This window comes from Merops nubicus, unplaced genomic scaffold (assembly GCF_000691845.1).
Source record: "Merops nubicus isolate BGI_N331 unplaced genomic scaffold, ASM69184v1 scaffold4136, whole genome shotgun sequence".
Classification (NCBI taxonomy): Eukaryota; Metazoa; Chordata; class Aves; order Coraciiformes; family Meropidae; genus Merops; species Merops nubicus.
The window spans coordinates 21,813-43,751 of NW_008615471.1; the positions used below are offsets into that span (position 1 = coordinate 21,813).

A 21,939-nucleotide genomic window follows, 5' to 3' on the forward strand; every position below is an offset into this window, starting at 1 on the left:
CTCCTTTTTCAACAAAAGTGCAGAAACATAAATTAGAACATGATAACTTTAAAACATACAATGTTATTTCTCAGTGTTTTTACTATGAAAATAGACTTGTAAAACAAACACCATAATTCATCTTGCAGAAAACCTTCCATCAAAGCAGCATCACAGGGCAAAACAAATAGGACATTAGTATGGAAACACAGGAGCAAATATTTGAATATTTTAAACAGCATAAACTGTTATAAATGATTATAAATAGTTATAAAACTGCCTGGTTTTTTGCAATAGCTTTACCACATAGCCGAATAACAACTGAGTTGTATTTGGTTGTTTGCACAATGAAGAGACCTTCAAATTCTCCTTCTGTCTGTGGCTTGAACTGGACTGGCACGTTGATGTAATGATGGGACCTGTAAAAAGGCAGTTATTTGCATATTCATCATTAATATAAAGAAATTAATCCTACCAGATGGAGAAATTCTTTAGTTTTGATTTTCACCAAATGAGCATAGTGGATGTGCACTGGATCATCAAGTTTACTTTTACAGATTCAATTATCTATTATTCTTCTGCAGGACTCTGATTGTCAAAGCAATTCTTTCCTACTAATTATACAAAGTACTACAGTACTTTATTGCTGCTAGTTTACCTAGGTAAGCTGGGCCTGCCTCTTTGCAGTAACATTTACAGTGTATTAATTACATTGTTTCATAAGTCACAGGACAAGTACACTAAAATTTCCAATTCTTTCTGGAATTCCCCCAATTTGAAGCTAGCATAATCTCAATTGCTTCTAATTACCTCAATGTCCAGAAATATTTGGCTGAATCTTTGCAAGTCGATTTCCCCATCGACAGGGGATCTAGACAGATCCTAGTCAATCATGCAAGAGTGGATGCTTTCAGAAGAAAGAGTGGTATGCTACCCTGGTTTTTTAATTGGGTTAATACAAAACCAAAGCACTAATTATGTTGTGCTGAACTACAATCAACAGCAAAGAGTACAGCCAGATCAAGGTGTCGTGGCTCATACTTGGTTGCTGAGTTTTGTTTAACAAAGCTGGCATGCTCCATCTCTTCATGCATCCCCAATACATGGAATGAAGATATTTATTCAGCTTTATCTGTAAAGAACCACTTTACAAAAGAACATCAGTGTGACTATTCGATCTGGAACAGATGCATTAGATCAGAAAACACTAATTTTAGTAAGAATAGAGTCTGAAGCTGCATGCAGCCAGGCCACCTGAGAATGCACAGAAATAAAAGTCGATTCTGCAGAAAGTCAGGAGGGATGCACGAGTCTGTATCATCAACCCAAAAATAGTGTCTGCTTCCTCATATATCCAGCACTCACTCAAACAGAACAATATAACCAAACTCACACTATCAGGAATGTAACAGTAAGTTATGTATTGCTCTTTTAAAGAGATGCTCACATCTGACTGTCAAAGATGAATTTCCAGAATACAGACAACACCAATTCAGTGATGCTGAGGCAGAGCCCAGTTTCTTGGCATGTGGCAGCTATATTCAATCCCAACTGACCCCTAACTTCAGGTATCCATTTGGCTGGTGCTATGCACATTATCATTTTCTCTAAAGGAAGAATTAGTCAGCACCTCTCCTATGAGACCAGGCTGAGAGAGCTGGGCTTGTTCAGCCTGGAGAAGAGAAGGCTCTGGGGAGACCTTACTGTGGCCTTCAGTACTTAGAGGGGGTCTACAAGAGAGATGGGGAGGGACCCTTCATCAGTGACAGGATGAGGGGTGACAGTTTTAAATAGGAAGAAGGTGGATTTACATTAGATCCAAGGAAGAAATTCTTCATACTGAGGCTAGTGAGACACTGGCACAGGTTGCCCAGGGAAGCTGTGCATGCTCCATCCCTGGATGTGTTCAAGGCCAGGCTGGATGGGGCTCTGAGCAACCTGTTACTAGTGGGAGGTGTCCCTACCCACAGCAGGAGGGTTGGAACTTGATACTCTTTAAGGTCCTTCCCAGCCCAAACCTTTCTGTGATTCTATGACATGACATCTGCAGTCAGGATAAGGCTCAATACACTTGAATTCTCATGCTTCCTAATCCAAAGGGAAAGAAGCTGCTTTCATTTTCTTCAACTAACAAAACTGCTTTTTAGGCAACTATGCAGCATAAATGCTCTTGGAAATGAAGCAACCTGGAGGGTTTTTCTGAAGTACTGAGGTATGTCTGAAGAGTCAGGTAAGTCTGAAGCCAACTTCATAGACAAACTAATCCCATAGTTCTCTAAACACAACAGCAGCAGCAGGTGAGTTTAAAAGGAACAGTACAGGTAGCTCATCTAAGCCATAGTAACCAGATCTGTTGTCAGCCACTAGTGGCTCCTAACACCCAGCATGGTGGCTACTGGAGACAAAAATAATTAGTCAAGCAAAAAACAGTTTTACCTTTCAATAATATCTGAAATAGATACTACTGTCATTAGCTTCTTTCAGATGGCTTCTGAAGAACTTAGCCAAAGGTTTTTAAGAAGCCAGGTGTTTTTTACTGCTCAGTGATATGTTTATATCACTCAAGAGTCATCTTGTTAAAAGTGCTCTCTTTGCAGTAAAAAAATTTCTGCTCTGTCAACAAAGAGAACTCCCCTTTTGAATGCAAATCCCAGACAGAATTCCTTCCCACCCATTCTTTGAGGACTTGCAATACGAGGTAACAGTATCCCTGTGGTTAAAAACCAAAATGTATGCTGGGAGATATTTGGTGAGGATCATTAAAATTCTTTTTTTTTTTGGCTAGTTTTGGTTGCAAGATACTGTATTTGGATAAAGCCTGTTACAGTTTCAACCAAGCAAACTGGAACTGCAGCACTAGGTACTGGTACTTGTGGTGACATAACCAGTTGAACAAGAACTGGTGAGCACCAACTTCTGAAGGCAAGACCCTTAATATTAAAATTTAAAAAAATTGAAACTCCATTAGCCAGATTTAAAACTTGACTACACAAGACTGCTTTCAGATTTGGCCCTCAAAAAAGGAAAAGCATGCAACAGACCACATTTATTACATGACACTTCTGTGGTCCAGAAGTATATGTAGGTGGTATTTTCTATTTTTACACTCTTATTCTAAGTTCCTACAGTTTTCTTATCCAACTACTTTTGAGCACTACTTTGTAAGATGTCTGGTTAACCTAGTTTGGATGTAAACAGTCAACACGGGCTTTCTTGAAATCCTCCTTGATGCTGTTCTAGAGTAAAAGCCATTTAAACAAGTTCTCTTAGCACTTTTTTAAAAGCATCCATCCAAGTCAAGTAATTCTTCTCTGCTTTATGCTCTTAAATGGGAGAGCTTCTTCAGAGAGTTATGCTGACTTCAGATGAATGAACTGTAAAAAAGCTAGGAAAGGCCAATATTTACACCTGAAAAAGCCAAAGTTACTAGGAAAAAAGGCTGCAGAATGTTACTAGAAGGCACAGTATAATCAGCTGATGACCTTTGAAAACAGCAGACTGAATTTTAAACTTATAACATCTACTTTCAGTAAAAGCAGGAGGAGTTCATCTCTCCTACACCAAATAGCTCTTACAGAATTCCTTAATAATGTTTTTGAAGCGTCTTCCAGTGAAGTTACTCATCTTTTTTTGCCCAGGACATTAAGCCATCCTGTCCTTCATCTGCAGGTGTACAGCCCCAGACAGATCTACCTAGCTCTCTGTATTTGGATAGATTTCATTGTGGTGACTGCCTACCCAAAAAAAAACACCTGTGCCACCTGATGTGACATATTCAGTACAGAGATGACAGTTCAATAGAAACACTGGAACACATGCCTAAGTTATAACACTTTGCACTGAAAAGTGGACAGAAGAAAACCTTGACTACCTGTGGCTGGCACCACCACATAAATCCCTGTTGTTAGAATTAATGCCAAGTATCAGTGGCAGATGCAAAACTCGGGTAGGATCTAGAGTACCTGGTTCCATTCCAATGCTTATCACTTTCTAAAGGGTGAAGGAGGAAGAGGATGGGGCCAGACTCTTGCCAGTGGTGCCCAGTGGCAGGAGAAGGGGCAAGGGGGCACAGCCTGGAACCCAGGAGGTTCCATCTGAACAGGAGGAAAAAATTCTTTGCTGTGAGGGTGCCTGAGCCTGGAGCAGCTGCCCAGAGAGGCTGGGGAGTCTCCTGCTCTGGAGAGAATCCAAACCCCATGGACACCATCCTGGGCACCCTGCTGTGGGTGACCTGCTGGAGCAGGGGGTTGGACAAGGTGATCTCCAGAGGCCCCTTCCAAACCCACCATTCTGGGATTCTGTGACAGGATTTTGCTCACAATTTCTCTTCCATATACCCTCAAGTTTCCCTGTCTTCAGAAGAGGGATAAGTGTAACCAGCTGCTATGCTGCATGACTTGTAACAAAACGGTCCCATTTCTGTCTTGCTGACAGGCCCACTGGTACAGATGGGCACGTGATGCTGCACTTCTTGGAAAGATGACTAATAGGACTGTCAAATACTTCTTGTCATGAACTCCAAAGATGACTGGGTTTATTCTGAGAGATTATCACCAACTTGAAAATTCCTTTTATGCAGGTAATATGCTCAAATGCTTGGTATGACCAGGCAATTCCACTGGCTGCTCAAACCTTGTATTTGCAGAGAATCTTTGATGCAGCTCTGCAGGTTTGTCAAATTAGAAGCATGATGAAGGCAATTTGCTTGGTCTGTTGTGCAGAAAGTATAAATGGAAGGAATGACTTGATTGTGCACAGCATGCCAAATGGTTAAATGAAGCATTAGGCTTAGCATTAAAAGCAGCAGCACTGTTAGAAACAATTTGCAGGGAAGAAATTGGCAGATGCAGAAATAACTGTGTGGGCTCATTCTGCTTCTAACTAAGATTACAGAGTACAGCTTAGCAAAAAAAAAAAAAATAAAAAAGAAACCACAACAAAAAAGAACACCCACAAAAAAACTCAACCAAACCAAAAATCTTTAACTAGACATGAGAATGTTGGCTATTTATAGCTACATTTTAGTACTATACATACAAAGAAGATATTTATTTGAATTACTTGCTTAATTTCTTTATTAGGAGAGATTGTTAGCAAATGCATCACTCACCGTAGACAATATTTCGAGTGCTTGATGTAGAAAGGCTCCCTGGGACTTTGGAATTTCAGCTGCAATTTAATACAAAATGCTTAAAAGCACATTATATGTAAGTCTATCACATTCAATTTATGACATGATTAAGATAATCAAGTCAATTAAATACAGCTTTACACAGACCCAGGGTTCAAAAACAAAGCATGCCTACATTTGTGCCCAGTAAGAAAAATTCACATCTCTCTATTTTGATGAAGTTAAATAAATCAATCAGGTTAACAACAGATTTATGCAAGCTAATCTATTATTTTTTCAGATGTAAATACATTACAAATACACTCAGTGATTCAGACAAAAGATTAAAATTACAGGAGGGCAAAATTCTTCAATAATACTGGATGTGAAACTAACAAACTAAAACTTGTGCTACTGCAAACTTCTGTCAAGAGTAAAAAAAATTTAAAAAGTACAGTTGAACTGTTGGAAGGACTTAGACAAATCTACTTTAAATAAAGTCTGCCAAACTTACCCAGTGTGTTGCAAGGGAATTATTCCGCAAGTTGACCTTTAACGTGGATGACTCCCCAACTGTAGTTGTAGGAAAAGTGTAGAGGTCTTCTGGTGCATACACTCCTCTTACCATCTCATTTTGTCTGATTTGAAAAAGGGATTTAAGATATTAATATTTCCTGCTTAAATGGTCGGGATATATTGACTGCATACTTCAAAATAATAGGTGTACTTTCTGAGACTAAATCAGGAGAAATGGAAAGATCCCAAAGGCATCCACTCTCTCACCTGAAGTTTTACAGTCAAGACATTTAGAAAGACCAATGAAAGCATGACTGTGGCATACATGTACTTCTACACACTTCCACAATCTGCATTTGTTCCCCATGTGCTTCAGCACAGAACTAGGCTCTTCTCAAAGATGCCATGTTTAACTGAAACATCTTACTCCCCTGCCATTCACATCATCCCACAGTAAAAGAACTGGAAGTCGACTTCAGGCTGAAGAACAGCAGGGTTAAGGCATGTAGTACAGTGGTCTGCTCAGAAGTGATTTTACAGTTCTGTGGAGTCTCCAAAAGGGGAGTACACAAAAAGCATATGTAAGACTCTATCAGTTCATTTCCAACAGCAGATCATGGTCAGGCAACTTAGAAACCCCACTGAAAAGAAAAAGGATGGGAGACTGAACAACACAAAGCCACTAAGAGGTTTGGCAAGCCTGGCTTCTGCAGCAGTTTACTCTTGAACATAGAATCATAGGATAATGTAGATCAGAAGAGACTCAGGAGGTCCCTAGTTGAACCTCTTGCTCCAGTCAGGGTCAGTTGTGAGGTCAGACCAGGCTGCTCAGGGGTTTGTCCAGCCAGATGCCCAAAGCCTTCAAGGACAGGGACTACACAACCTTTCTGCACAGCCTGTTCCACCACAGAGCTGCACTAATGGCAAAAAAGGGTTGGGTTTTGCTCCCTCCTCTTTTTACCCAGTTGCAGACTCTTGTTTCAGGTTGTGTCCGTACCTACCCTGCTTTAGTTGTAGATGCTTCAGAGTAAGCCTTCACCTCTGGTATAGCTGGGAGCTCACTTTTTGTGAGGGCACTCCCAGAAGCTTTCACAACCGAAGTTGCATTTCCTCTTTTAATACCCTGTTGGTAAAAACAGAGAAACCTTTAATCTTTGCATTCAAAATTATTTAAGTATTCAAGTGCCTAAGTCCTTTCCCCTGCCCAATTCCAACACTTTAAATAAAGTATAATCTTTCAGCAATGGTAGAGTCTGGATCACTGAGACAGAAGCCATGATTTTGGAGGAATACTTCAACAGGCTTCTGTGTCTTACGAGTACTTCATTTGTTACAAGCCAGTTCACAAACTAGCAGCATAGGTGGGATCTCAAGAAAGCTGCTGGCAATGAAGACCTAACTAAAAGCCAAAGCAAAACCCAAGTCCTCTGCAGATATTCTGCCCACATGCCTCAAGAACAGCAGAATCACCCCAACAACTGCTCAGAGAGCAGGAAGGTGTATGTCACCATTACAGCCTGAATTCCCACAAGGGCAAAAAGCTTTGTAATCCCTTCTCAAAGGAAGGTCTCTCTAGAGAGACAGAATCTGATAATGCATTTTACAGTAATTGTTACATTCAGAAATGAGGCCACAACATTTACATCCTGAGGACCCCTGTTCAGCATACTCTAACACAAAGAGCCCACATCACCCTAAGGGAATACTTCATCCAAGAGCCAGTTTCAAACTCTGCCTGTGTTACAAATCTAGCCAGGTACTGTTTGGAGCCCCCTCGGTTCACAACATCCCCTGCACAAAGTTAAAGAACCAGAAGAACCTCCTACACTGGTGGTGGTACAACATCATCTCCATTTTTAAATGGTGCTGATGTTTTAAGACAAGCAGTTCATTCCCTTACGCAGGGATGATTAAAAAAAACAGATTCATCTTCAGTAGAGCTGCTATGACAAACTTGTCTTTCAGATATTCATTTGTTCTATTGAAAGAGCTCCTAATCAGTCTGTCAGAAATAGAAGGAGCCAAAAAAAAAAAATCTTAATTTTAAAGAATATTTTTCAGTTGCAAATAACCCACAAGCCACAGTAGAACCTGATACATAAAGAGAAGAAAGGATTTGTAGATGTGTCATTTCAAGAGCTTTTCATTCCCCATGTAGTGAAAAATGATGGGTGTCATGCCTCAGTGTTATTCCAATTCTAACTGATCAATAAGCTTACTGCAGGAGAGTAAGGCACAGGGTGGATAATGATCAGAAGTTGCCCCAGTCTTTATGAGAGCATAGTGAAGTACTGCATGTTCTACCACACCCTACACTGACTTCTGTTTGAAATGAAACCAGCATGTTCACACTGCCCAAAGAGTTGCAGCAGTGCTGCTGTTCCAAAGCCACCTCAGGAGCACAAAAATTTGTTCACATTTAAAATTGGAATGGTTTTGCTCAGAGTTTGAAAAGATTTTTCCTCCTCTTGGGTCTGGGATACCCCAAGAAGATGAAGCTTTGCACTGCTGGTAAGAATAATCAAATCAGGACTTAGCAGTGGTAGTTTTGTGTGAAGTATTAAGAGATTCAGCTCAACTGGCTGCAAAATGATACAGGAAAAGGTTACACAGTTACACAGCAAAAGTACATCTACCATGTACATTAAGCAATGGTGGGCACCTGACATTTGGTCATATCTTCACACAACAGCAGGGGTTCTCTATGAAGTCCTCAGCTTCCTACATCAGAACTTAGTTGCTGCCTCAGCCTTCTTGCTAGTTCCCTATTTCACCCCAGAGGATCCAACAATCAAACCAAACTATCAGTCCAATATTTCTATGCACAATGTTAGTAGCTCAATTATCTTAGAACAATACCTGACAGCAGCCTACCAAAGGCTTCCCAAGAAAAAAACTGTTTGAATGGCCAGTATGGAGAGATTGGGGCTGCAAAGCACATGTAGAATCACTCTTTCCTTTCTCTCTGGGATCAGTTTTGGAGACATGATCCTAGGACACTATAATTGCCAGTGGTGAGGACTGCAAATGCACACAGAGTGTAAAGTCACAGTTAATTCCTTTTTCCCAGAGGAAAAAAAAAACAGGAAGTGGTGAGCCACACTGATTTTCCCAGCTACACCTTGTTCTTTTAGTTCTTTCCTGAGCACTTCTGAATTTTCCTTTTCTGAAGTGGTGCTATAAATAAAACCCACTCAGTCACTCAGAATGACAGCCAGTCAGTCTTCTCACTTCATTCCATCAGAAGTCACATTAGCCAGAGCTGTAGCCTCTGCCTCAACAAACCCTGCAGGATCCAAGTCCTTTTCAAAGTTATAGCAACAGCCTCAACTCTTGACCCATAGGACATAACAGATTATGATGGACTTGTCTTCTCAACTAAAAGTGGTCTGATAAAAAAGCTCTAACAATCTAGGTAAAGGTTCTGTGATGAGCCCTCTTCCAACCAGTTGACAAAGTATTTCCCTTACAACTCTTTTTCAAAATGGAAGTCACACATTTCAAGTGTTTTCTACAAATTTTTTTCCTGTGTGCACAAAAAGACGTTGAAAAGATCTAACTGTTAATAGCTTTGAAAAAAAATCAAGAGGAAGAAATTTGGCACAGTAGTCCAAAAAATACCAGTATCAAGTTGTGCCACTTGAAGATCTATAAAACTCTGACAACCAGCTACATTTTAAGACAAGAATTCAAGATTCTGGATTTCTAATAAAGAATTCAGCTTCTCTCAAGTGCAGCTAGCTTTAAACAGACAAATGACAGACATTTTCCTCATTTTAAGGAAAACCATGTTCAAAGAGTTAGATGAAAGCTGAATAAAAAAACTGCCAAGTCAAACGTATAGGTCTCATTCTTCATGCCAAAATTAGAAGTTATTTCACATATACTTCTTTAGCAAGTCTCCTTTTCAACACAATTAACTACTGACAACATCATCCTACAAAATAAAAGGTAAGGTACCCTGGCAAGAAAGGTAAGAAAGGTTCCTAGTACAAAAAAAAAAGCTTGGTATTCTAAAGATCCCAAATCTTTCTCTGGGCCTCTTAGAAAAATCAAGTCAAACTCTCTGGAGAAGACAGTAAAGCATAGAGAGCAATCACACAATACTGAATATGCAAAACTCTTCACATTCAGCTCATTTAACTAACCATTAGAATTAATTCTTCTAACAGTAGCAGATTCTCTGTCCCATGTAAAGTCCTCTTATATGGCAATGAGATAGGGACTAAAAGCAAGGTAAGGGGAGAGAGCACAGGAAACCAGTTCTAGCTCCCCAATCCCTCCTTCCAAGCCTCACCATCCAGTTAGAGCTGAGGAACAACCAGGGAGCAAAAGAAAACTCAAATCCCATTGCTCTCATGTACAAATATCAAAATCACCCCCACCTACATTGTTTCTCTGATAAAACACTCAGACACATTTATATCTCCCATATGGCTATTAGAAAATTCCAATATTACAGCAAAGGTTATTCTGCTATTTATTTGTAACAATAAAACCAATCCATTTAACCTCTGATGCAAACAAATCTGCATCTAGAGAAAATTCCCCCAGAAGGCAAGTTTGTCTCCACTTTCTCCAAGCAAAATAAAACTTTAGATCTTAAATGGCAAAAGCTAATACAGCATGGCATAAGCAAGATGGAAAAGGTATTTTTTGTAACATAAGAAAAACAGTACAGTTTAGTCCAACAAAAATATCAGCATGCTTTTTTTTTTAATATACCAGCACATATGAAAGAGTACTGTGTAGTGAAATTAAGACATGAGCAAAAATTTGTGCTCAGGACAAATGCATTGATGGCATTTATATACTCACTGCTCCACAGAGTTGAAATCTTAACTTGTGTTTCCAACTTGGTTTCTCAACTGGGTGACACTCAATGTCCCAAAACTGGGAGTAATCTCCTTTATCTCTAGGTAAAAACATTACAGCAACCTACAAGAGAAAAAAATCTATATGTCTTCATAATTTTACCTTCAACAAATTACAGTTAAGCCAGCATGAAACACACCACAGAACATACATTCCACAGGCAGGTGATCTTGCAGAAAACAATACAGCTCATCCTCCTTTGCCCACAAGAGAAGTTCTGATGAAACAGGTTGTGCAAGCAATCTCAAACAAAATTTGAGTTCAGCTCATCTGCTTTAAACAAAGCCAGCAAGTGCTTGCACAATTATCTCTATCAGTAAGATGGGGGAGAAGGGGACAAGGAGGGGAAGCAGGCACAGCTTAAAGACAGAGATACCTTCCTTCATCTGTCAGCTAAGCTGTGAGCAACTGCACCCCTCCAGCTCCAAATTTTGGAAGCACACTCTGCTACAATTACTAGAAGGCCTGAAATTTAAACCAACTTGCAGGCTATGCAATTGCTCATCCTTAAAGTTTGCCTCTGTAACAAAGGCTGGTGTCTGCACAGGGCTGTCCCAGGTTCATTCCAGAGCACACCTCCACTGTTTTCAGGGTTGAGGTTGGGAGAAGAAAGAAAAGGGGAGCAGCAGATTAGAGTAGATCACTGAAACTATATCTAATTAGCCAAGTATTCTCATACCCACTGCAAAAAACAGCAAATCATGACAGCACTGTACCTTGCCAGCTCCAGCCAAGGGCCTGACATGCCAGTCATGTAAATGTTATTCAAACAGGCCTGAACTAGGCTTGCTAAGGCAAAGACAATTGTTCAAAGACAAATAATGGTTTTCAATATTATGAAATAACTATGGAACTGCATAGAAGTTTTTTATGTCTTGTAAATAGATTACAAATTGCATCATCATAGAAACAATGCAGTTAAGCAGCATCATAACAATCCATAATGATAAGATAGGTGTTGATGAACAGATAGACTTGAAGTAGCTTTGAGGGAGAAAAAGCACAGTAAGCCCTTACATGTGGCTTTATAACTGTGCTTATGAAACCCTCTACTGGCCAGGAGATAAAATTGTACATCCAGTGAAATCAAGTTTAGGAATACACAACTGTGCTTGAATAAGTATAACAAAACTTATTCTAAGGAAGGGAAACCAGTTCTTATACTAGTTTCATGACAACCCAGTACTGTTTGCAATGTTCTTGTGGGTTTTTACAAAGCATTTAAAATCATTTTCTGTTTTAGAATAATTTAGGTAAAAAGATTAAATATAAAAACACCACCATGGGAAAGTCAAACCACAGATTGTATGAATCCTTAGAATCAACTCAGCTGATAATGTAACAGCTGCAGTAAGTAAAGACTGACTCCCTGATACACCCCAGATCCCAGTTTTGGAAGGCCAGCACTCTATCATTATCAGATAAAACCAGACAAGGATCAAAAATTCAACTGTTATTTCAAAAAGTTTCTCATGTAAGAGCCTATCTTAAATTAAGATACAGTAATATGCTTGAAATATTTATAAATGTGTGTTACCTTCTCTTCTCCATGAGCTTCAAGCACCCCAGAAACACGGGAGCATCTGAACACGGAGTACGTGACCCTATACACACAACCAGTTCCATTCACATCCTGCAAACAAAGCTGCCAGTCAGATTCAGAAGGGCAAGAACCACACAACACACCCACCCACACACCACCCTTGAAAAAGATGGAAGAAAACACATCAAATTAAGCAGCTTTCAAGTGAACAGATAATATTGACTCCCTAAAAATAAATTAATAAAGACCAAAGCTACTGCCACATCTCTGCAGTCACCATGACTAATGACTTCCAGTTTAGAGGTGGTGCACTGGCTGGAACATGGCATGCTCAGCCTTCTGGGCTGCAGCTAAGAGTGTTACACAACTGGTTTTCATCATTTCATGACAACAGCCCATAGCAAGTCTAGTGTTAAATCAAAGTGACCATCACAGCTTTTCAGACTATGAAAAAAAAAAATAGGGAAATATTTACAAATATCAATGGTGCAGCTACACTGCTTGCACAGGCAGCAGCAGAGTAACTCAAATAGCCTTGACCTAACTTAAATTACCTACAGGAATAACCATGTACAGAATAATCCCAGCAGCACAAGTCTCAAAATAAAGCAAGTCCAGCATCCTGGAGCCCAAAGGGACACCCATCTTTTATGTACTCTTGACTATGTAATGCTGACTGGATGATGATACTAGATGAGCACAGGCAAACTCTGTGAACCAGGAATTGCCCCACAGAGCACTGACTGATTCACAGCCAGGGAGCACACTAGAGATTAAAAAAAAGAGTAAAACATTTCCCTGATACAGAGGGAAGCAAAAAAACTTCTTGAGTTCATGCTCAACAATATATTCTTTCTTGAGAGGATGGAGGGAGAAGGAGAAAGCATCAGGAAGAGAGAAGGAAAAAAACCAAGAGATGTGGATAAAACTTCCCAGGGCAGCATTCACTCACTTTAACATAGGGTGGTGCAAACGATGACAAATGCCACCTCACGTTTTCATCCCCTTTATTCTCCATTTCCAGGTAACTCTCTAGAAGAGAAATATCAGACTAGTGCATTAAATGTCTTTGTTCAAGTGTTCAAGTCTCTTTAGTGGGAAGAGCATAAATGGAAACTGTTTCAAGACACACAGGAGTCCAATGGAAACAGTTCTTGCGAGGCCAGCACCAAGAGCAGACTCAAAGCACACTGTCAAACTCTTGAAAACTTACACAAGAGAAAAATGGAGGGAAAGTCTTCTAGTGATGAATCATATCAAAGATCACAGAGTCATAGAATAGTTCAGGTTGGAAAAGATCCTAAATTTCACCTAGTTCCAAACCCCCTGCCATGGGCAAGGACACCTTCCACCAGAGCAGGCTGCACAAGTCCCACCCAACCTGGCCTTGAACACTCCCAGGAGTGGGGCATCTGCTTCCCTGGGCAACCTGTGCCAGTGTCTCACCACCCTCTCAGTGAAGAGCTTCTTTGTTACATCTAATCTAAATCTCCCCTCTTCCAATTTGAAACTATTACCCACTGTCCTATCACTCCAAGCCCTTGTCAAAAGTCCCTCCCCTGCTTCCCTGTAGGCTCCCTTCAGATACTGGGAGACTACAATAAGGTCTCCCTGGAGCCTTACGATGACAAGAAGTAGTAAACTGAGAACTAAATCTCATCTTCAATTACCCTAAAACAGGAACAGATAATCCCCTCTAAGAACCTGAGGCATATCATGTGATATTACACACATGGTAACCTCCTACAGCTGACAAGACTTCTTATAAAAGCAGAACATAAACAGCAGAGAGATCTAAGTCACCTCCAATAATCAGTTTATTGCATTCAGATTTTTGGCAGATACCTTCAGACAGTGTACTGAAAAAAAAAAAATCTCACAAGACACCCAACTCACTCCCCAAGACATTATTTAACAATTCAGGAAAATAAAAAAAAAACACTGGTCCCAAACTAGAATGCTGTCAATCAAAACTGCATCCAGTAAAATCCATTCTCATCACAAGAACAATTCACTGACATCATCAGGAAATCCCAGCTTTGACTATAAGCATATATCACAGCTTGAAATGTGCCTCTTCCCAAGAATCAACAGGACATTTGTAAGATATTTCAGTCTAGAGTAGCACTTCAGAAAGTTTAGCTGCATATATATTAGATGGGACACAAAAATAGGAAAGGAGTATTATATTAAGCAAGTCTTTCATAAGTGTAGCAAAACTCCCAACATAACAGATAAATTAAGCTTTGAAAGTTCTCAAGTGTGTTAAACAAAAATGTAGCATCAAAGAATCATTTAAAAAAATCCTCACTACCTAGCAAACAAGGCACTATCAAAACAATCTGGTATCTAGACAACAGAATGATAGTTTCATCCAGTAATTTGGAGAATTTTAAGCATTACTGGAATTAAAAGCACAGACTGAGGGTTTGTGACTCCATTATCAAGTGTCCTCCTCAATCATTAAGTACAAGACAAGGATAGCCAGCCTCATAGCTGACATTCCTGTCATGTTAAGGAAGAACATTTATTTCTCTGCTCCATGCAGAGAGATTTTTCTCACACCTTCAGGACACATACACAGAATGGGTCTCCTGCAAAAGTGCATTGACCCATAAGAGGAAAGGAAGGAGGAAAATTTTTTCTTGAAAAGACTTCTGAGAAGAGTTCCACCACATGTAGTAACATCTCAAACTGAAGTCAGAAGAGGGGAACTGGTCAGTCACACTTACACAAAAAGAAACAAAACCAAGGCCCAGGAATTCAAGTTCCCCAGCATGCAATACAGTAAGTAAAAACTCTGAACACACAATAGGACAGACATTCCATATACAAAATAAACACCATTACCTGAGCTTTGGCCAGATAGTGTTTCAGGAAATACAATCATCCTGTTCTTTATTTCCATTTTTGTTAGAGGGAGCACCAAGTGAGGTTTTGCCACATGAACAGTGGGACTTCCAAGCTGTCGAGCAAACGTATCATGTCTCCTGGGTGGGAAGTCAGCTCCAGCCACACCCCGTGCAACTGCCTCCCCAATCTGCACTTCAACAAACTTTTGGAGAAAACAAATCAGAGAAAAAGAATTAAATAGTGATCATTGATATATTAACAAGTCAAACTATTTAGCTATATATTTCTTTGAGCTGTAAGAGTTCATGAGGTATGTAGCTTTACAGTCCAAAAGACAAAGAGCTCCATGTGTTAAATCACCCGGTCTTCTCTAACTTCAGTTCACAAATTTTAAAGACTTTAGGACAAGCTTAATTTAAGGAGGAGAAAAATATACTGACAGTTTGCTATCTAGACATTTTAATCAATAGGAATAACTTAAACTAGTCAAATTTAAATGGCAAGTCCCACAATATTCTCTGCTTGAGAAGAACTAGAACAGGGCTGCTGCTTCATACAGAACCAGCTTGGTGTTTATTTCTGCTACCTCATTAACACTTGTGAAAACTTCTGGTGATTTTAATAGAAATCTTAGCATGCTTTTTGCTTAATTGGATAGGTAGCAAAGAAACAGCAAAAGCATTATCAGCTACCAGATCTCTTACAATTTCATTGAGTTTGCTATGTTCTCTTCTTTTGCCCCAGTGGGTTTCTTCTTTTATAGCCTGTTCTCATATTGTAGAGCATAACAGAGTTAGTATGTTAACTCTGTATTTATAAATACTTGTATGTACTAGTTAAATATGTGCAGTCTCCATTTCCTTCTCAACTCACTCTTCTCAAGAACTTCGCTGTTCAATGGGTTTTTTTACAGCAGTTTGCAATTCTGTGTCATACGTCACCTCCTTCCATCAAGAAGGAAGGTAGTTAAATAAGTTCTTTTATCCTTTCAGTGTCTTTTATTTTCTGTCCATGCACTGTTACAAGTAACCCAAAATACATAATGGCTGAAAAAAAGAACCATCAGGTGTTTATTTCTTTGGGAGAGATTACAGAGGAGTCTGTTTTTACACAGATGAAAGAAGAAATTCTTGGCTTCATAAATTTTATTTATATGCTTCTTTTATTTCTCTGTCCATGCACTGTTACAAGTAACCTAAAATACATAATGGCTGAAAAAAGAACCATCAGGTTTATTTCTTTGGGAGAGATTACCGAGGAGTCTGTTTTTACACAGATGAAAGAAGAAATTCTTGGCTTCATAAATTTTATTTATATGCCTTAATTTTGCCAGGGAAAGTCTTGGATTAAACTGCACAAAGAGCAAGAGCCTGTTTCTAGATGTTCTTTATCACAGACTTGTCAGGCAGAAGCTTAAGTTTACATTAAGGGAGCTCAAAAGGTAACTGTTGACTTGCCCAATAACCTCCTTTCTTATACTGCATTTTAAAACAGAGTATTTTTATAGATGCATTTGCACCACTCAGCTTCTCTAGACAATGATGCATATGGCAGCTGTGGGTAGACAGATGCAATTTTGCTGGTAATCAACCCAAGTGTTCACGGTATTTCTTCAGAGACGAAGGAACTAAATCTCAGTTTGCAAAGCAGCATCTTAATTACCTTTTTTTCTTAAAAGAGAACTTTACAAATTAAAAAAAATAATGGAAGTCGACAGAACTGCTGTCTCACACCTAACAGGTTTTAGCCACATTATTAAACCCTCTCCAGCAAAGTAAAATAAACCATTTAATCTCAGTGTTCAAGTAAGCCACGTACCTTCTGACCACGGTCACAAAGGATGTAGATTAGGCCACTCCAAGGAACTAATGAAGGCTTTGTGGCAAGTGAGGGGTTAGGACTCACCAGAATCAGTGTACTGCTCCTAATAAAAGGAGAAAAAAAAAAAAAAAGAAAAGCACATGATTCTCAATGGTTCTGTGTCCAAGTGGAGACCAGTGACAACTGAAGATCCTCAGGGATCTGTACTGGGGCCAATGCTGTTTAACATCTTTGTGGGCAACATGGACAGTGGGATTGAGTGCACTCTCAACAAGTCTGAGGATGACACCAAGCTGAGTAGTGCAGTTGCCACACTGGAGGGAAGGGATGCCATTCAGAGGGACCTGGACAGGTTGAGAGGTGGGCTCATGCACACATTAGGAAGTTAAACAAGGCCAAGTGCAAGGTCTGACACCTGAGTCAATGCAATCCCAAACACAGCTACAGGCTGGGCAGAGCATGGATTGAAAGCAGCCCTCGGGAGAAAGACTTGGGGGTGCTGCTTGATGAAAAGCTCAACAGAAGCCAACAGTGTGCGAGTGCAGCCCAGAAAACGCCAACTGTATCCTGGGTTGCATCAAAAGAACCATGGCCAGGAAGGCAAGGAAGGGGTTTCTGCCCCTCTACTCCACTCTAGTGAAACTCCACATGCAGGGCTGTGTCCAGATCTGGAGCCCCCAAAAAAAGAAGGCATGGACCTGGTGGAACAGGTCCAGAGGAGGCCATAAAAATCCTTCGAGGGGTGGAACCTCTCTGCTGTGAGGCCAGGCTGAAAGCGTTGGGTTTTTTTCAGTCTGGAGAAGAGAAGGCTCCATCTAGGTAGAACTTATTGCAGCCCTCCAGTACTTAAAGGAGGGCTACAAGACAGCTGGGGGGGGACTTTTGACAAGGCCTTGTACTGACAGGACATATCTAGGTAGAACTTATTGCAGCCCTCCAGTACTTAAAGGAGGCCTAGAAGACAGCTGGGGGGCAACTTCTGACAAGGCCTTGTACTGACAGGACATATGATAATGGCTTCAAACTGTTACATCTAATCTCTATCTACCTTCTTCCAAAGAAGTTCTTCACCGTGATGGTGGTGAGACACTGGAACAGGCTGCCCAGGGAAATTGTGGATGCCCCATCCCTGGAGGTGTTCAAGGCCAGATTGGATGGGGCTCTGAGCAACCTGCTCTAGTGGGAGGTGTCCCTGCCCATGGCAGCAGGGTTGGAACTAGATGATCTTTGAGGTCCCTTCCAACTCAAACCATTCTATGATTGTATGATTCCCCCAAAGAGGATGAACTTTTAAGATAACAAGTAAGTGAAGATGATCTAAAGAGAATTAAAGGTATTCAAATATCCAATATAGGATCAAGCTTTAGTAGACAGAAACTTAACACACCATTTATAAACTTGTCATTGATGGTTGTATAAGGGGTCACAGAGAAAGACCAAATCTCCTATGTTGTGATCATATACTACTGCTCGGGCCATATAAGACAACTATTTTCATGTTTCAGAAAAGTCAGTCAACAAGGGAATTGTACTGTTCAAATTGCATTTCAAGAATCCTTTAATTCTGGTTTTAGAGATCCAGCTTGCTTTCCTTCCTCCCATGCACAACTGATCTTGGGGGGAACTGTTCAAACTGCATTTCAAGAATCCTTTAAATTAATTCTGGTTTTAGAGATCCAGCTTGCTTTCCTTCCTCCCATGCACAACTGATCTTGGGGGGAAAAAAAAAAAAAGAAAAGCCTTTCAATGTTATCAACTCTATCTATAGTTAGAGTAGACAATACAGAATTCTGAGTGTGTGTTTTCCAAAATGTGTGTATGATGCCAAACTTGCTTGAAGCAGTTATGGTAACAAACATTGATTTGACCAGTGAGAACATACGTTCTTATTTATAGCATTCCACATTCTATATTAGAGACATTTAAATAACAAACTAAGCACTTCAGGATTTAAGAAATTGAGCACAAAATTGCTGAAGTAAAGGTCATTGGTTGTACATTAGCAAAAGCTCTCAAGCTAATTCTTCAGCTTCAGATCTCATTAGCACAGCACTCAGCATTTGAAAAGTTTAGTGTTGGAGCAAGTTCAGTTCCCATATGAAAGTCAGTTCCAAAATCAGAGAATCATTTTGGTTGGAAGAGACCTTTAAAACCAGCAAGTCGAACAGTTCCCCCAGCACTGCCAAGTCTACCACCAAACCATGTCCCTCAGCACCACATCCCATGGCTCTGAAATCCTTCTAGGGCTGGGGACTCCACCACTGCCCAGGGCAGCCTCCTCCAAGGCTTGACAACCCTTTCAGTGAAGAAGTTTTTCCTAAAGTCCAACCTAAATCTCTCCTGGCACAACTTGAGGCCGTTTCCTCTTGTCCTATTGCATGTTCCCTGGGAGAAGAGAAACTTACTCTGGGTCAATGACTCCGTGTTGTGGGGTTACAGTCAGGCAGTGAGCTGGCCATGAAAGCTCAAATGTCAACGTCCTATTAGAACTGTTGATAATTTGTACATGTCCAGTATCTGCTGTTCCACCTGCAACATGAAAAAAAAGCTATAAAAAGCTGGTCTGTACAAAAATCCACAGAAGTGCCCAAGATTCAGAGATGCATTGATTAAGATAAAGCATTTTTGCCCTATTTTTACCTTCACAATGGTTTAAAATCTTCACAGGTATGCAGTTCATATTCTCCATACACACAGAGCTACCTCTGACTATTTCACCACAACTCTGTTGATCAAGTTTACTGTTTAGACAGAAGACTACTGCAGCAAGATTATTGAGCAAGCCACATTTATGAACAGAAAATAATCCAAATATAGTCTGCAGTACAGTTACTTTAATACTAACGTGGTTATTTACCAACTTCAAAAAATACTTACCAATAGAAGGAGATGTCAAAGTCAAATGCTCAGGTTTAACAGCCCAAGCCTCTTCAGCATCCATTTTATTCTGAACCAGATCATCAGTTTTTACAGGTATTGGAGGATCCTGAGGTCCTTTAACAGGAAGAACATCCAACGTTGTATTCATATGTCTGTCAGAGTTCTCAAATCTGAAAATAGGATTGCATTAAGCAAAAGCAGTAATAAAAATAACTTATGATTAACTCTAATAGCCTACTCTTACTATTTCTCAGAATACTGAAACAATGTTCTTTACATGAGCCTTCAATTTAATTCAATTGTCCATTATTAAGAAAAAAATTCAGCAGCTGTAACATGATACAACTTTTTCATAGAAAGTTTAGAAGTAGAAGGTAACATTTAGAATGGAAGGTACTAAAACAGTTATCTTTGGGTTATAATAAAGTGAAATGCTTTCTCTATACATATTTTATTCAGAATAAGGAAGTACTGCAAAGAGCCTTAAAGCAATGCAAGTTGTGTTCCACAGAATGCTGGAGGTCAGGAGGCACCTCTGGAGATCACAAAGTCCAACAGCCCTGCTCAAAGCAGGGTCAGCTACAGCAGGTTACCCGGGACATTGTCCAGTCAGGGTGTGAATTTCTTCACAGATAAAGACTTGACAACCTCTTTGGGAAACACATTTCAGTCTCTGGCCATCCTCACCAGTAAAAAAAAAAAAAATTTTTTTCATGTTTAAATTGCATTTCAGCTTGAGTCCACTGCCTCTTGCCCTGTCCCTGGACACCACTGGGAAGAATGTCTTCCTTTTCTTGATTTCCTCATCAGGTATTTATACATATGGATAAGATCCTCTCTGGCTCAAGCCTTCTCTGCTCAGCACTAAAACCCAACTCTTCATCTCTCCTTGCAAGACAGATCTCTTCATCATCTTCATGGCCTAGCATCTCACACCTTTGTTTGCAAAACACAGGGCAGATCAGCTCACATGAAAGATAGGAAGATGTTATTTTCGGATTCAGCATATTTTCTTATGTTCAAAGCTTAACTCACAAGTTTTAAATGCTAAAATAAAAGCAGAAATCAATATTTAAAGAAAAAATAGGCAACTTGTGCTCCATACAACATTGTGCAAACATACAGCTCTTCTGTTATTTCTACTTATACATTTAATGCTTCAGAGAATCCTGACTTGGTTCAGGACAGCTGAACTAATACCTGTGTGAATTCATCCCTTAAGACAGCAATGGAAGCAGGAAGGCAACTGATTCACCTAATTCCTTGACATGGAATTTCCTAACAGTCAGATTAGTAGTTCACACCCGGGTGTCTTCTAAGAATTATGGTCTACTCCAGAAATAAAGATTCTCATGATGCTCAGCCAGTGAATAAATTCCAATCTAGAAGAACTGACAAAGCTATTTAGTGGAAGGAAACAAACAGGTGACACCTATCAAAGAAGAGAAGTGTCCTGCTTGCTGCTGGAGATACTTGTTTCCAGCCTCTGGCTTTCCAATTCCACTATGCCTGACAAACACCTTGCTAGCCAACAAACCTGTGAAGTGTCCCGGCACGTCACGTGTCACTGACATGGTGTCAGTGCAGGAGCAGCACTTCAGTTAGGCCTCACTTGACAGTCAGCCTTACAGCTCCATTACCTGTCCAACTCCAAGGGACGTCCAGGAGGCTGCTGGAATCCATCCTGGTCGACACTGGAATAGCCAACCACAGAAAGAATCATCTTCCGCATGTTGGCGTAGAACAGGCGGATATCGCTGGTGCCCCGGGGCATGTCACACACTGAAAAGAAAAATAATAGCACAATTCTAGTGAGAATGAATCCATCATGCTCAAACTACACAATGCAGACTTAGGATATAGACCTATGTAATAATCTGTTGGCTAAGATGTCCTACATGATTAAAAAAATATCACTTATTGCAAGTTCAGTTATCGGGCATAAATCAACAGTAACATGAGTGTAATGGTTTGAAACCTGCTGAAAATCACTTATTGCAAGTTCAGTTATCAGGCATAAATCAACAGTAACATGAGATACAGAAATCTAAATACACAGCTATTTTAACTTGAATTATAAGATAGGTATTTTTCATCTTTATACAAACACACACTGATCTGAGTCTATGTCAAACACAGTTAAGTTTCCTTTTTCTATCCTGACAGATAAGATTAATGTAGTCCTAAAGCATCGCAGAGAGAACCAACTGGAGAGAAGTGATTTTCAATTACTCAGTCTATTCAATCTAACACTTCATTATTTTGTGGACTGTCCATGGACCTGTGGCCTGTCAGACAGAGCCACCTGGTCTGACATACGGTCCCTGGGCTGCAGGTGGAGATCTGCTCCACCACCGGCCTC

General features: G+C 40.0%; 1 protein-coding gene across 1 annotated transcript; it reads right to left on the reverse strand.

The window, feature by feature from the left end:
* Positions 1-247: 247 nt before the first annotated feature.
* On the reverse strand, positions 248-21,359 carry LOC103775077 (centrosomal protein of 192 kDa-like; the record flags this gene model as incomplete). Its single annotated transcript, XM_008942521.1, has 12 exons — positions 248-398; positions 5,090-5,148; positions 5,604-5,727; positions 6,607-6,728; positions 10,424-10,543; positions 12,018-12,113; positions 12,976-13,055; positions 14,874-15,078; positions 16,695-16,800; positions 19,103-19,226; positions 19,575-19,747; positions 21,218-21,359. Coding segments are annotated over 12 exons (1,502 nt in total), but the record flags the coding sequence as incomplete, so codon positions are not given.
* Between the last annotated feature and the right edge of the window lie 580 nt (positions 21,360-21,939).